The sequence below is a fragment of the Pseudophryne corroboree genome, chromosome 11 (assembly GCF_028390025.1).
Source record: "Pseudophryne corroboree isolate aPseCor3 chromosome 11, aPseCor3.hap2, whole genome shotgun sequence".
NCBI lineage: Eukaryota > Metazoa > Chordata > Amphibia > Anura > Myobatrachidae > Pseudophryne > Pseudophryne corroboree.
Window position 1 is genome coordinate 98,767,590 of NC_086454.1, and position 14,810 is coordinate 98,782,399.

A 14,810-nucleotide genomic window follows, 5' to 3' on the forward strand; every position below is an offset into this window, starting at 1 on the left:
TGTACCGGGGAGGACAGCTGTGGCGGAGCACCTCCGCAAAAACACCAGCAAAAGATTATAACGGAAACTCTATGGCCAAGGCCGCAAGACGCGGCAAAGGCCGCTACTCACAACACCGGGGAGCAACCGCAGGTGAGTAGGAACCTCGAGATCTGAAGACACAGGTTTCTACCAACAGGAAGGCTGGAAGAACCTCAGGAGTCAGCACCACAGGAACAAGGTAGACCAGACCACAGCACACCAGACAGGGAATTTCTCCAGAGCAGGAACAGCTCACAGGAAGCTATCACTGGCGTCTGTGTAAAGCACTGAGGGAGAATATAACAGGTCTCTGTGGCTGCATAGAACCTAATTAGAAAATGTTGTGCAGCTGCCCTGCTGCATGACAACATGCTGACAGGTGCTTGATTAATTGGATAGCAATGGGGAACGCGGTCCACCTGTGGCGTCCCCGTTGCTATGGACCCGGCGGCTCAGCGCCAGGCCCCGTGCGGGGAACAGGAGGAGGCGCGGTGTCCGTGACGTGCCAGGACCATTGCTTAGAAACGGTCGGGCGCTGGCGAGAGCCGCCGCACCTAACACAACTTCTCTACATGCTCAATTCTCTACTCTTTTCACTGCTTCATGAATAGCCCCCTTAATTCTAATATCACTGTTCTAAGCATAGGTAACCCTTGCCAGTAGTGCCACAAGGTGGCTCCAGAGAATGTTCTGAGTGGCACCTGTGGGGTAATTTCCTCCTATACTAGGCAAGCATGCCACAAGGCTCTTCCCATGGGCGGATTAAGAGAGGAGACATTTGTGCATGCCCCTTTCTCTATTGCAGGTGGCAAATGTTTGTAGACTCTGTTCCAGGTCCCCATGTATACCGTGCACCCTTCACCCATTATAGTTATACCACTGGATCTTCCCCTCCTGATTCCTTTGTACAGAAGATCTTTTCAGCACTATGTCCTCTCTAAGTCATAGAACCTAAGCAAGGCCTTCATATACAGCGAAGCCTGGGAGCTGAATTGAGAACTCCAAAAGTAAGGGGTGGTGTCCGGATCTGGGAGCCGGATAACAATCTGTAGCTTTGTGCAGTGGGAGCGGTGGGATGATCTGTAGTAGCCACGGGGGTCAGAGAAATAGAGCAGTCCTTAGACAATGTGAAGGTTAGATCATTAGTAATAGCTAAGGACAGGTCATACACTGGATCAGGAGGCAGAGAGCACAATAATCTGGCAGTTGAGAATCTTGCTATGTCTATCTTTGTTAAGGTTTGTCAATTACCCACTAATTGCAACTGTTACTCATAGTTAACTTTATTTAGCACCGTTATTAAGTTGAATAATCTATCAAGAACAAGAGTAAGCATTCAGCACATAAAATGTGGGAATCTGCTTTTTTCTTCACAGATTTCCATCAAATGTATCACTGACTGCGCCATGGTCCTGTACCTGATAATGGGTATTGTAGTGGTCACAGGGGAGCTGTTGGGCTTCTTAGTGTCCGATCTGATTCCCAAATCCACAGAACTTGTAAGCTGCCACCCGCTAACAGAATACAGATTGGAGACCCAGCAGCAGCTGCTTTCCCTGTTGAGACATAAAGTAGAGTTCTCTTTGCATCCAAAATGGAATATATCAGATGAACACACTGAAATAATATTGGACTATGGGGTCTATTCATCATCAGGAAATAAATGGGGACATAGGGCCTCTCCATAATTAACAAGCCCTGCAAACAACAAAAAGAGTCCAGAGAGAAACTGCAGACTGTGAAGAGAAAAGGGGTGTGGCTGAATTCAAGGAGGTATGGTCACATCCCTTCAGGAGAACGAAAGAAAGAAAGAAAGAAAGAAAGAAAGAAAGAAAGAAAAAAATATTACAAGACAGCCACTGAATGGCCAGTGAGCTGTGGAGGAGGAGGAGAAATTAAATTTCTCTTCCTCCCCACCTTGCCAGGCCCCTCAGTCAGTGCTGGGCCTGGGTAATCAGTATCTGCTCACCTACCACCTCAATCGGTGTACCAGCTGTTGGCAAAACTATTGCTGTATCTCATTGACCTTCGGAGCCTGCTTCCAGCAATAATATGGCATAGGGAAGATTGGATATTTAACAAGAACAGCGGCATTACTTAACTTGCCAGCTCTCCACCATAGATTGATATGAGCAAGTTTACTGATTTGATAAGCATAAGTCATGGGTAGATGTATTAAGCCTGGAGAAGTGATAAAGCAGTGATAAGTGCAAAGTGATAACGCACCAGCCAATCAGCTCCAATATGTAAATTTGGCAGGAGCTGACTGGCTGGTGCGTTATCACCTTGCACTTATCACTGCTTTATCACTTCTCCAGGCTTAATACATCTGCCCCAATGTGGAAATCAAAACAGGCATCTTCAAGCTGTGACTTGGTAATGAGGAGTTGATGATGAGCATTCTAAGTATTTTGAAGACTTTTGCGGCATATATTTTTTAGGCTGAAAAGCCCTAACATAAAGCCCAATTCTTGTTTTGTTAACGCCAACTAATACTATTGTTAACACATAAAACATTTTATCAGTCTTCAATGGCTTTTAATTCTTTTAAACATTGATTTATTGGAATTGAAAGCCCAAGTCTCAACTTACAGTAACTCTGAGCACAAGCAAACTAGCTAATGTGGGGTACTTACTTGGCCAACGGATCAGTTGTTCGGCCAACCTGCCAACCTATTATGGGGTCTATTCATGAAAGTGTGGAGAAGTGAGCCAGTGGAGAAGTTGCCCATGGCAACCAATCAGTGTTGAAGTAACATGATCAAGTCCAATCTATAAAATTATGCGTAGCAGCTGATTGGTTGCCATTGGCAACTTCTCCACTGGCTCACTTCTCCACTCTTTTCACCGCTTCATGAACAGACCCCTTAGTATGTATTTGCCTGTGCATACATACTTACTAATCGGCTGGTGGATATGTCTGGCCTGAGGAAGAAGGTTGGTGTAAATTTACCTGCTTCCTTTGGCCAGCATAAGCGTCGGTTGGTCGCATGTCACACCGGCATTTGTTGTGCTGGTGGCCGCCGCAATATATCTGTGAACAACGATCATGGACATATTGGGGGAGATTCAAATGTTTGAAAAGTCAGATGGGAGTCTGTTTTTTCCTATCTAATAGACAGGAAAAAACAGACTCCCAACCGACTTTTCAAACATTTGAATCTCCCCCATTGGGTGTATACAGCTGGGACGATATATCACTCAGCAGTTGTATGAACTGTATCAGCAAGTGTGTACCCAGCATAACTGGATGCTCGGATTCCCACAGACTGGCCCAGTGAAGCAGTAGAGCATCTCTCCTTGCAATATTTTATTGATAGATTGAGTGGATTTCTATCGTTGCGATAAGCTAATTATGACAATATAAAAGGAGCCTGACTGCAGAACATTAGTAAATAGGCCCAGTGGCGTAAGTTCGTCCTAGACGCCCGGAGGCAATATAAATACAGGTGCCCCCCTATATAGAGGTAAAAAAATAAAATTATATATATATATATATACACACACCACACCAATATTGATCCTGCAGGCTATATATATATATATATATATATATATATATATATATCCTGCCATTCTTTGCAAGCATAATGGCGTATGCATGAAGAAATTTCCAAAGGACAGCTCTTGCGGTGAGAGCTATTCTTTGCCATGATACAGTAGAACTTCCCGGTGTATGATCCGGAGTCCTATCTGTGCATGCGTGGGCTGATGCGCCCCACTGGGGGGTGCTGGGAGGGGTCCAATGGGAAATGTGATAGAAGCCCATCTAAAGATGGTGTTGCCCACCGCATCCAAGCCCTGGGGTCTAGGCTTGGTGGATAAGTAGTAAGCCGCCAAACCTCTGAAAACTGCATTTTTGGAGGTTTGGCTGCATTTTTAACCTTGTGCTAATGATACATCCCAGCAGACCAGTGCCAGTTTAGGGTCCACATGGGCCTGGAGCTGAAAGTGAGTCTATTATGTGATCGATACTGCGGGAGGGGAGGCAATCATTTTGCTGGCTGTCGGGATTCCTAGCGGTCAGGATACCGACACCAGAATACCGTCTCACAGGTCTTATTCCCATTCGTGGGTGTCCACAACACCAATAGAGTGGGATGGGAACCACCGAGACCACTGCGTTGCGAGCGCAACAAGCAAGGGCCTTCATTGCGCACGCCCCCTGCCAGCATTCTGACGGACGGGATGCTGCTGTCAGGATGCTGACAGACGGCATCCCGTCTGTCGGTAAAAATAAGATTTTACTTACCGATAAATCTATTTCTCGGAGTCCGTAGTGGATGCTGGGGTTCCTGAAAGGACCATGGGGAATAGCGGCTCCGCAGGAGACAGGGCACAAAAAGTAAAGCTTTTCCAGATCAGGTGGTGTGCACTGGCTCCTCCCCCTATGACCCTCCTCCAGACTCCAGTTAGGTACTGTGCCCGGACGAGCGTACACAATAAGGGAGGATTTTGAATCCCGGGTAAGACTCATACCAGCCACACCAATCACACCGTACAACTTGTGATCTAAACCCAGTTAACAGTATGATAACAGCGGAGCCTCTGAAAGATGGCTTCCTTCAACAATAACCCGAATTAGTTAACAATAACTATGTACAATTATTGCAGATAATCCGCACTTGGGATGGGCGCCCAGCATCCACTACGGACTCCGAGAAATAGATTTATCGGTAAGTAAAATCTTATTTTCTCTATCGTCCTAGTGGATGCTGGGGTTCCTGAAAGGACCATGGGGATTATACCAAAGCTCCCAAACGGGCGGGAGAGTGCGGATGACTCTGCAGCACCGAATGAGAGAACTCCAGGTCCTCCTTAGCCAGAGTATCAAATTTGTAAAATTTTACAAACGTGTTCTCCCCTGACCACGTAGCTGCTCGGCAAAGTTGTAATGCCGAGACCCCTCGGGCAGCCGCCCAAGATGAGCCCACCTTCCTTGTGGAGTGGACCTTTACAGATTTAGGCTGTGGCAGGCCTGCCACAGAATGTGCAAGTTGGATTGTGCTACAGATCCAACGAGCAATCGTCTGCTTAGACGCAGGAGCACCCATCTTGTTGGGTGCATACAATATAAACAACGAGTCAGATTTTCTGACTCCAGCTGTCCTTGCAATATATATTTTTTTAATGCTCTGACAACGTCCAGTAACTTGGAGTCCTCCAAGTCACTTGTAGCCTCAGGCACTACAATAGGCTGGTTCAGATGAAATGCTGACACCACCTTAGGGAGAAAATGCGGACGAGTCCGCAGTTCTGCCCTGTCCGAATGGAAAATCAGATATGGGCTTTTGTACGATAAAGCTGCCAGTTCTGACACTCTCCTGGCCGAAGCCAGGGCTAGAAGCATGGTCACTTTCCATGTGAGATATTTCAAATCCACCTTCTTTAGTGGTTCAAACCAATGAGATTTTAGAAAGTCCAAAACCACATTGAGATCCCACGGTGCCACTGGAGGCACCACAGGAGGCTGTATATGTAGCACTCCCTTAACAAAGGTCTGGACTTCAGGGACTGAAGCCAATTCTTTTTGAAAGAAAATCGACAGGGCCGAAATTTGAACCTTAATAGATCCCAATTTGAGACCCATAGACAATCCTGATTGCAGGAAATGTAGGAATCGACCCAGTTGAAATTCCTCCGTCGGAGCACTCCGATCTTCGCACCACGCAACATATTTTCGCCAAATTCGGTGATAATGTTGCACGGTTACTTCCTTCCTTGCTTTAATCAAAGTAGGAATGACTTCTTCCGGCATGCCTTTTTCCTTTAGGATCCGGCGTTCAACCGCCATGCCGTCAAACGCAGCCGCGGTAAGTCTTGAAACAGACAGGGACCCTGCTGAAGCAAGTCCCTCCTTAGAGGTAGAGGCCACGGATCTTCCGTGATCATCTCTTGAAGTTCCGGGTACCAAGTCCTTCTTGGCCAATCCGGAACCACTAGTATCGTCCTTACGCCTCTTTGCCGTATAATTCTCAATACTTTTGGTATGAGAGGCAGAGGAGGAAACACATACACCGACTGGTACACCCAAGGCGTTACCAGCGCGTCCACAGCTATTGCCTGCGGATCTCTTGACCTGGCGCAATACCTGTCCAGTTTTTTGTTGAGGCGAGACGCCATCATGTCCACCATTGGTCTTTCCCAACGGGTTACCAGCAAGTGGAAAACTTCTGGATGAAGTCCCCACTCTCCCGGGTGAAGATCGTGTCTGCTGAGGAAGTCTGCTTCCCAGTTGTCCACTCCCGGGATGAACACTGCTGACAGTGCTATCACATGATTCTCTGCCCAGCGAAGAATCCTTGCAGCTTCTGCCATTGCACTCCTGCTTCTTGTGCCGCCCTGTCTGTTCACATGGGCGACTGCCGTGATGTTGTCCGACTGGATCAACACCGGTTTTCCCTGAAGCAGAGGTTCTGCCTGGCTTAGAGCATTGTATATTGCTCTTAGTTCCAGAATGTTTATGTGAAGAGACGTTTCCAGGCTCGTCCATACTCCCTGGAAGTTTCTTCCTTGTGTGACTGCTCCCCAGCCTCTCAGGCTGGCGTCCGTGGTCACCAGGATCCAATCCTGTATGCCGAATCTGCGGCCCTCCAATAGATGAGCACTCTGCAACCACCACAGAAGAGACACCCTTGTCCTTGGAGACAGGGTTATCCGCAGGTGCATCTGAAGATGCGACCCTGACCATTTGTCCAACAGATCCCTTTGGAAAATTCTTGCGTGGAATCTGCCGAATGGAATTGCTTCGTAAGAAGCCACCATTTTTCCCAGGACTCTTGTGCATTGATGTACAGACACCTTTCCTGGTTTTAGGAGGTTCCTGACAAGCTCGGATAACTCCTTGGCTTTTTCCTCCGGGAGAAAAACCTTTTTCTGAACCGTGTCCAGAATCATCCCTAGGAACAGCAGACGAGTTGTCGGCATTAACTGGGATTTTGGAATATTCAGAATCCACCCGTGCTGTTTTAGCACTTCTTGAGACAGTGCTAATCCCATCTCTAGCTGTTCTCTGGACCTTGCCCTTATTAGGAGATCGTCCAAGTATGGGATAATTAATATGCCTTTTCTTCGAAGAAGAATCATCATCTCGGCCATTACCTTTGTAAAGACCCGAGGTGCCGTGGACAATCCGAACGGCAGCGTCTGAAACTGATAGTGACAGTTTTGTACAACGAACCTGAGGTACCCCTGGTGTGAGGGGTAAATTGGAACGTGGAGATACGCATCCTTGATGTCCAAGGATACCATAAAGTCCCCCTCTTCCAGGTTCGCTATCACTGCTCTGAGTGACTCCATCTTGAACTTGAACTTCTTTATGTACAGGTTCAAGGACTTCAGATTTAGAATAGGCCTTACCGAGCCATCCGGCTTCGGTTGTAATTTTTGAGACGACCACCCACCGTCCCCGAGTCCGCTTGAGAAGCCCCAGCGTCATGCTGAGGCTTTTGTAGAAGCCGGGGAAGGCTTCTGTTCCTGGGAAGGAGCTGCCTGTTGCTGTCTCTTCCCTCGACCTCTGCCTCGTGGCAGATATGAATAGCCCTTTGCTCTCTTATTTTTAAAGGAACGAAAGGGCTGCGGTTGAAAAGTCGGTGCCTTTTTCTGTTGGGGAGTGACTTGAGGTAGAAAGGTGGATTTCCCGGCTGTAGCCGTGGCCACCAAATCTGATAGACCGACTCCAAATAACTCCTCCCCTTTATACGGCAAAACTTCCATATGTCGTTTTGAATCCGCATCGCCTGTCCACTGTCGCGTCCATAAAGCTCTTCTGGCCGAAATGGACATAGCACTTACCCGTGATGCCAGTGTGCAGATATCCCTCTGTGCATCACGCATATAAAGAAATGCATCCTTTATTTGTTCTAACGACAGTAAAATATTGTCCCTGTCCAGGGTATCAATATTTTCAATCAGGGACTCTGACCAAACTACCCCAGCACTGCACATCCAGGCAGTCGCTATAGCTGGTCGTAATATAACACCTGCATGTGTGTATATACTTTTTTGGATATTTTCCATCCTCCTATCTGATGGATCTTTAAGTGCGGCCGTCTCAGGAGAGGGTAACGCCACTTGTTTAGATAAGCGTGTTAGCGCCTTGTCCACCCTAGGAGGTGTTTCCCAGCGCTCCCTAACCTCTGGCGGGAAAGGGTATAATGCCAATAATTTCTCTGATTCAGGAAAAACTATAGGTAGTTTTTTCACACCCCACATAATACCCTGTTTAGTGGTACCTGTAGTATCAGCTAAATGTAACGCCTCCTTCATTGCCAAAATCATATAACGTGTGGCCCTACTGGAAAATACGGTTGATTCGTCACCGTCACCACTGGAGTCAGTGCCTGTGTCTGGGTCTGTGTCGACCGACTGAGGCAAAGGGCGTTTCACAGCCCCTGACGGTGTTTGAGTCGCCTGGACAGGCACTAATTGATTGTCCGGCCGTCTCATGTCGTCAAACGACTGCTTTAGCGTGTTGACACTATCCCGTAGTTCCATAAATAAAGGCATCCATTCTGGTGTCGACTCCCTAGGGGGTGACATCCTCATATTTGGCAATTGCTCCGCCTCCACACCAATATCGTCCTCATACATGTCGACACACACGTACCGACACACAGCAGACACACAGGGAATGCTCCTAACGAAGACAGGACCCACTAGCCCTTTGGGGAGACAGAGGGAGAGTTTGCCAGCACACACCAAAAGCGCTATATATAACAGGGATAGCCTTATAATAAGTGCTCCCTTATAGCTGCTTTATATATATCAAAATATCGCCATAAATTTGCCCCCCCTCTCTGTTTTACCCTGTTTCTGTAGTGCAGTGCAGGGGAGAGACCTGGGAGCCGTCCTGACCAGCGGAGCTGTGAGAGGAAATGGCGCCGTGTGCTGAGGAGATAGGCCCCGCCCCTTTTCCGGCGGGCTCGTCTCCCGCTATTTAGTGAATCCAGGCAGGGGTTAAATATCTCCATATAGCCTCTGGGGGCTATATGTGAGGTATTTTTAGCCTTTATATAGGTTACATTTGCCTCCCAGGGCGCCCCCCCCCAGCGCCCTGCACCCTCAGTGACTGCGTGTGAAGTGTGCTGAGAGGAAAATGGCGCACAGCTGCAGTGCTGTGCGCTACCTTTAGAAGACTGCAGGAGTCTTCAGCCGCCGATTCTGGACCTCTTCTGACTTCAGCATCTGCAAGGGGGCCGGCGGCGCGGCTCCGGTGACCATCCAGGCTGTACCTGTGATCGTCCCTCTGGAGCTGATGTCCAGTAGCCAAGAAGCCAATCCATCCTGCACGCAGGTGAGTTCACTTCTTCTCCCCTCAGTCCCTCGTTGCAGTGATCCTGTTGCCAGCAGGACTCACTGTAAAATAAAAAACCTAAGCTAAACTTTTTCTAAGCAGCTCTTTAGGAGAGCCACCTAGATTGCACCCTTCTCGGCCGGGCACAAAAATCTAACTGGAGTCTGGAGGAGGGTCATAGGGGGAGGAGCCAGTGCACACCACCTGATCTGGAAAAGCTTTACTTTTTGTGCCCTGTCTCCTGCGGAGCCGCTATTCCCCATGGTCCTTTCAGGAACCCCAGCATCCACTAGGACGATAGAGAAACATATGTATTCCCTGCGGGAGGACAATTAATTATGGGAGGAAGATGGGGAGGGATGGTCGCGGGCGGGCAGAAGGACTTGGCAAATGGGGGGGGGGGGGCAGATGGAGTAACAGAGGTCTGGAGGACGGGATGAGGCAGAATGGGGGTCATTGTATATATGACAAAAATGCAGATTCATTAAACGGGCATTGAAACGTTGCACTACTTCAATTGGTGTCAGTGTGCAAATCATTGGAGTGCCGCACCACCTCTATTTTGCTAAACTACTTTGCTGTGAGGGCACCCAATGTATTAGTCTATTATGTGGCTGTGCCAGACCCCTACCTCTATCTATATATACAAACATACATACAGTATACTGGCAGTGCACTTATACAGGGAGAAAGGGAGCATAGATGGATACCTTGTGTAGTGAAAGAAGGCTCTTCTCTCCTCCCCAATTACCGGAGGCAGAGCGCAATTAGGAAGTGGAATACAAGGCAAGCGTGGTACCAGCTCTTAAACACTGCCTCGCACGTGTGTCCATCCATCCCGTCCCCCCCTTCCCCACAGCAGCGGGGCAACGGTAGCAGCAGCTCCTCTCCTACCTCCCACAGCAGGCGTGCACCAGCGTACTCTCCTGGGGTTTGCGCTGTGGTGGCGGCTTACAGGAATGAGTCAGTTCAGTGACGTAACTAGAAATTTTTCTCCCCCAAGCCAAAAAATTATTCCCCCCCCCCCCTCCATAATCGGCAGTATAGAGTGTGTGGCTTAGTTGGGATGGGCGTGGCTTACCATAAAGGGGCGTGACATTGCAGGAAAAGACTGCGTTATACCCCAGTTTTCCAACCTGCACGCCCAGACGGGAAAGAAAAATAATCCTGATTCATGCCCCTTACATTATTTGTAATTTTTCCTCCTTATAGTAATGCCCAGTATACATTATGCCACATACTGCAGTGGCCCTTAGACATTATGCCACACACAATAATGCACATGACACAATATGCACACACCATAATGCCCCCGACACATTATGCCACACACCGTAATGCCCCCGACACATTATGACAGGAATCGCAATGCCCGTTATACATTATGCTACACACTGCAATGCCCCTGATACATTATACCACACACCGTAATGCCTGTGACACATTATGACAGGAATCACAATGCCCGTTATACATTATGCTACACACTGCAATGCCCTTGATACATTATAGCACATACAATGAGCCTGAGACATTATACCACATATCACAATGCCCGCGATATAGTATACCATACACCGTAATGCCCGACACATTATGACACACACCGCAATGTCCGTGATACATTATGCCACACACCGTAATGCCCATTATACATTAAGTTCTACAGTAAGGCTTCTAATTACTTTTAAATTACCTGCTCGTTGCCAGGGGTTTCATGCTCTTGGTTCCATGCACGGTGCCAGGGGTTTTCATGCTCAGGGTGTCATGCTCGTTGCCAGGGGTTTCATGCACTGGGTGTCATGCTCGTTGCCAGCGGTTCCATGCACGGTGCCAGGGGTTTTCATGCTCAGGGTGTCATGCTCGTTACCAGGGGGTTCATGCACTGGGTGTCATGCTCGTTGCTAGGGGGTAGTGCTTGTTGCTAGGGCCGTGCTCCCAGTGCCACATATGCCCCCAGTGCCAGATATTCCCCCACAGTGTCAGTTATATGCCTCCAGTGCCAGGTACATGCCCCCAGTGCCAAATATACCCCCCCCCCAGTGCCACATATGCCCCCTCAGTGCCTGCTCCCCCCAGTGCCAAATATTCCACCACAGTGCCACATATGCCCCCTCAGTGCCTACTCCCCCACAGTGCCAGCTATATGCCCCCAGTGCCAGATATTCCTCCACAGTGCCAGGCATATGCCCCCAGTGCCAGATATTCCCCCACAGGGCCAGGTATATGCCCCCAGTGCCAGATCTTCCCCCACAGTGCCAGGTGTATGCCCCCAGTGCCAGATATTCCCCCACAGGGCCAGGTATATGCGCCCAGTGCCAGGTATATGCCCCCAGTGCCAGATATTCCCCCACAGGGCCAGGTATATGCCCCCAGTGCCAGATCTTCCCCCACAGTGCCAGGTGTATGCCCCCAGTGCCAGATATTCCCCCACAGGGCCAGGTATATGCCCCCAGTGCCAGATCTTCCCCCCACAGTGCCAGGTATATGCCCCCAGTGCCAGATATTCCCCCACAGGGCCAGGTATATGCGCCCAGTGCCAGGTATATGCCCCCAGTGCCAGATATTCCCCCACAGGGCCAGGTATATGCCCCCAGTGCCAGATCTTCCCCCACAGTGCCAGGTATATGCCCCCAGTGCCAAATATACCCCCCTCCCCAGTGCCACATATGCCCCCCGCCCCAGTGCCAGGTCTTCCCCCCCCCAGTGCCAGGTATATGCCCCCCAGTGCCAGGTATATGCCCCCCAGTGCCAGGTCTTCCTCCACAGTGCCAGGTATATGCCCCCCAGTGCCAGGTCTTCCTCCACAGTGCCAGGTATATGCCCCCCAGTGCCAGGTCTTCCCCCCCAGTGCCAGGTACATGCCCCCCAGTGCCAGGTATATGCCCCCAGTGCCAGGTCTTCCCCCCCAGTGCCAGGTATATGCCCCCCAGTGCCAGGTATATGCCCCCCAGTGCCAGGTCTTCCCCCCCAGTGCCAGGTATATGCCCCCCAGTGCCAGATCTCCCCCCCCAGTGCCAGGTATATGCCCCCCAGTGCCAGGTATATGCCCCCCAGTGCCAGGTCTTCCCCCACAGTGCCATGTATATGCCCCCCAGTGCCAGGTCTTCCCCCACAGTGCCATGTATATGCCCCCCAGTGCCAGGTATATGCCCCCAGTGCCTGCTCCCCCCCCTTGTGTTGGAGGGACACGGAGCGCATAGAGCGTCTCTCCTGTGTCCCTCCCTGGCTCTCTCCCCCGGCCGGTCTAATACAGGAAGTGCCGGTTCGTGAGCCAATCAGAGCTCACGAACGGCACTTCCTGTATTAGACCGGCCGGGGGAGAGAGCCAGGGAGGGACACAGGAGAGACGCTCTATGCGCTCCGTGTCCCTCCAACACAGCAGGGAGGGAGACCGCAGATTGACATGCGGACGCTCGTCCGCATGTCAATCTGTGTAAAGTCAGTGGGCGCTGCGAGGCGCCCTCTGCAGGTCAGGAGCCCGGCGGCAGCCGACTCCGCTGCCTCCCGGACTTCCGCCCCTGAATAGGCCCCTAAGAACAGAACTGGAGAGAGCCAATATTAAGCGATGATCCTAGTCCCAAAGTCATTTTTCATTCTATTAATATTTAAATTAAATATAGTGGGTAGAATTCAATTGTTTGAAAAGTCAGTTGGGTTTCTGTTTTTTCCAGTCTATTAGATAGGAAAAAACAGACACCCAACTGACCCTTCAAACAATTGAATACCCCCCAGTGTGTCAGATGAAAATAAAATCATGTTAAAAGAGTTTCTACCTTTGGGCAACTTTAGTTCACTGGTTTCAATAAAATCATCTGCAGCTTTTATTAAATACCTCACTTTATCCTTTTTCGCCAAAACTTGTTTATATTGTCAATGTAGTGTTGCTTATTTCTGCTGGGCTTGCATACAACACTACTGCTTTGTGGGTACAACTCCGCCTGCCACTCATAAAGATTCTGGTGAATGGTAGAGAGGGAGGCAATCAATTTGCCGGCAATCAGTATCCCGGCGGTAAGGATACCGATGCTGGAATCCCAATAGCCATCAATGTCACCAGCTGGAATAACAGCTCACAGGGGCTATTCCCACTTATAGGTATCCACAACCCCCATAGAGTGGGAAGAGATCCTGTAGCGAGTCCAGTGAGCCACCATGCCCGCAGCGCGGAGAGCGCAGCGAGCCCACAAGAGGACTCGTACCGCTCGCCGCACGGCGGGCATTCTGGCGGACGGGATGCCGCTGTCGAGATACATATGTATTCCAGTAGAGAAGTCGTCAGCACAAAAAAAATTATTAATGTAGGAAAAGTTGCAGGAGGGCACAGGGAAACCAGTACATTTAGCTGCAAGAAGGTGGAAATCTCCTTTAATGAAGCTGATTTCTGACCGCACAGATCTTACGTAAGCTGGAAGGGATTGTCATTTTGCACTCGTCTCGTGATGCGTCCTTCATACTGGTACCAGCGGCTGGGGAATGACGTTCTGTTATCCACAGGTCCAATGCTACGATAAGTCTCGTATCCGCAATCTCCAGACAAACAGTTCCAGTAAAAATAATCGCCAAATCCATCAATAAAAGATGACTTAAATCTGAAGTCAACCTGAAAGGCAGTCAGTTCACAATAACAAATGACAACATATTTCACCGAAAGATCCATAGTTTTTTTGTTTTTGTTTAATTAAAATTAAGATCTTTGGTGCAACAAAATAGCATAGTACATTTATTACAAAAGTCATATCTACATTATCCTCCAAGCCCCTCCCTTCACCCATCCCAAATGAAAATAATTATCATAATTTTCTGGAAAGGGGCAATTTAATTTTTTTTAAAAAAACTTGCAATATGAAAACAGTAATTTATTACAGCAACAGAAGTTTTTTCAGCGTTTTGCTTTATTAATGCGATAACACTTGTCATGGTGGTGGTGGAAGGGGTTGCTATTTATAAAATATTGCAGAGGTAATTGTACTGCCCCCATGCCTGAACAAAGCACATAAAATATAAGAACAAAGTATTTCTTTATATTTACCTAATTATTTAAATAGAGGAAATAAAGTTTATGTAAAAAATATTGTATATGATATATTTTGCGCCAGGAGCAAAGCAAAAAATAAAAAGCAAGTTACTTTGTATCTGGAACAAACCTTGCTGCAATGCAAGGGGTACAATTACTTTTTATTATTTTTGCATACAGGGTAAATACTGGCTGCTTTTGCATGTAGCTGAGAAATGCAACAAACTTTATTGTTACACTGCAATTTAGATTTGAGCTGTCTAGGACACTCCCTCTCCCACATCTAAATCTCTCCAGACATATAGCATATGCCCTCTCTGCATCACAGCATTTTACCAAGGTGAAAAATTACTTGCCTGATTTTGCTTGGTTCCGGTATGAATGGTCGACCATGTTATGGTCGACAGTCATTAGGTCGACCACTATTGGTCGACATTGACATGGTCGACATGGACACATGGTCGACACATGACAGGT

At 48.5% G+C, this 14,810-nt stretch overlaps 1 protein-coding gene across 1 annotated transcript in view; it reads right to left on the reverse strand.

Annotated features, from left to right (window-relative positions):
* LOC134968978 (uncharacterized) overlaps positions 1 to 14,810 on the reverse strand; it is a 116,941-nt gene that overhangs the window by 84,410 nt on the left and 17,721 nt on the right. The window contains exons 3-4 of the mRNA XM_063944659.1: positions 13,720 to 13,919; positions 1,440 to 1,577 (exon numbers count right to left, since the gene is read on the reverse strand). Of these exons, the coding sequence (XP_063800729.1) occupies positions 1,440 to 1,577; positions 13,720 to 13,919 (338 nt within the window). The remainder of the gene's footprint in view (positions 1 to 1,439; positions 1,578 to 13,719; positions 13,920 to 14,810) is intronic.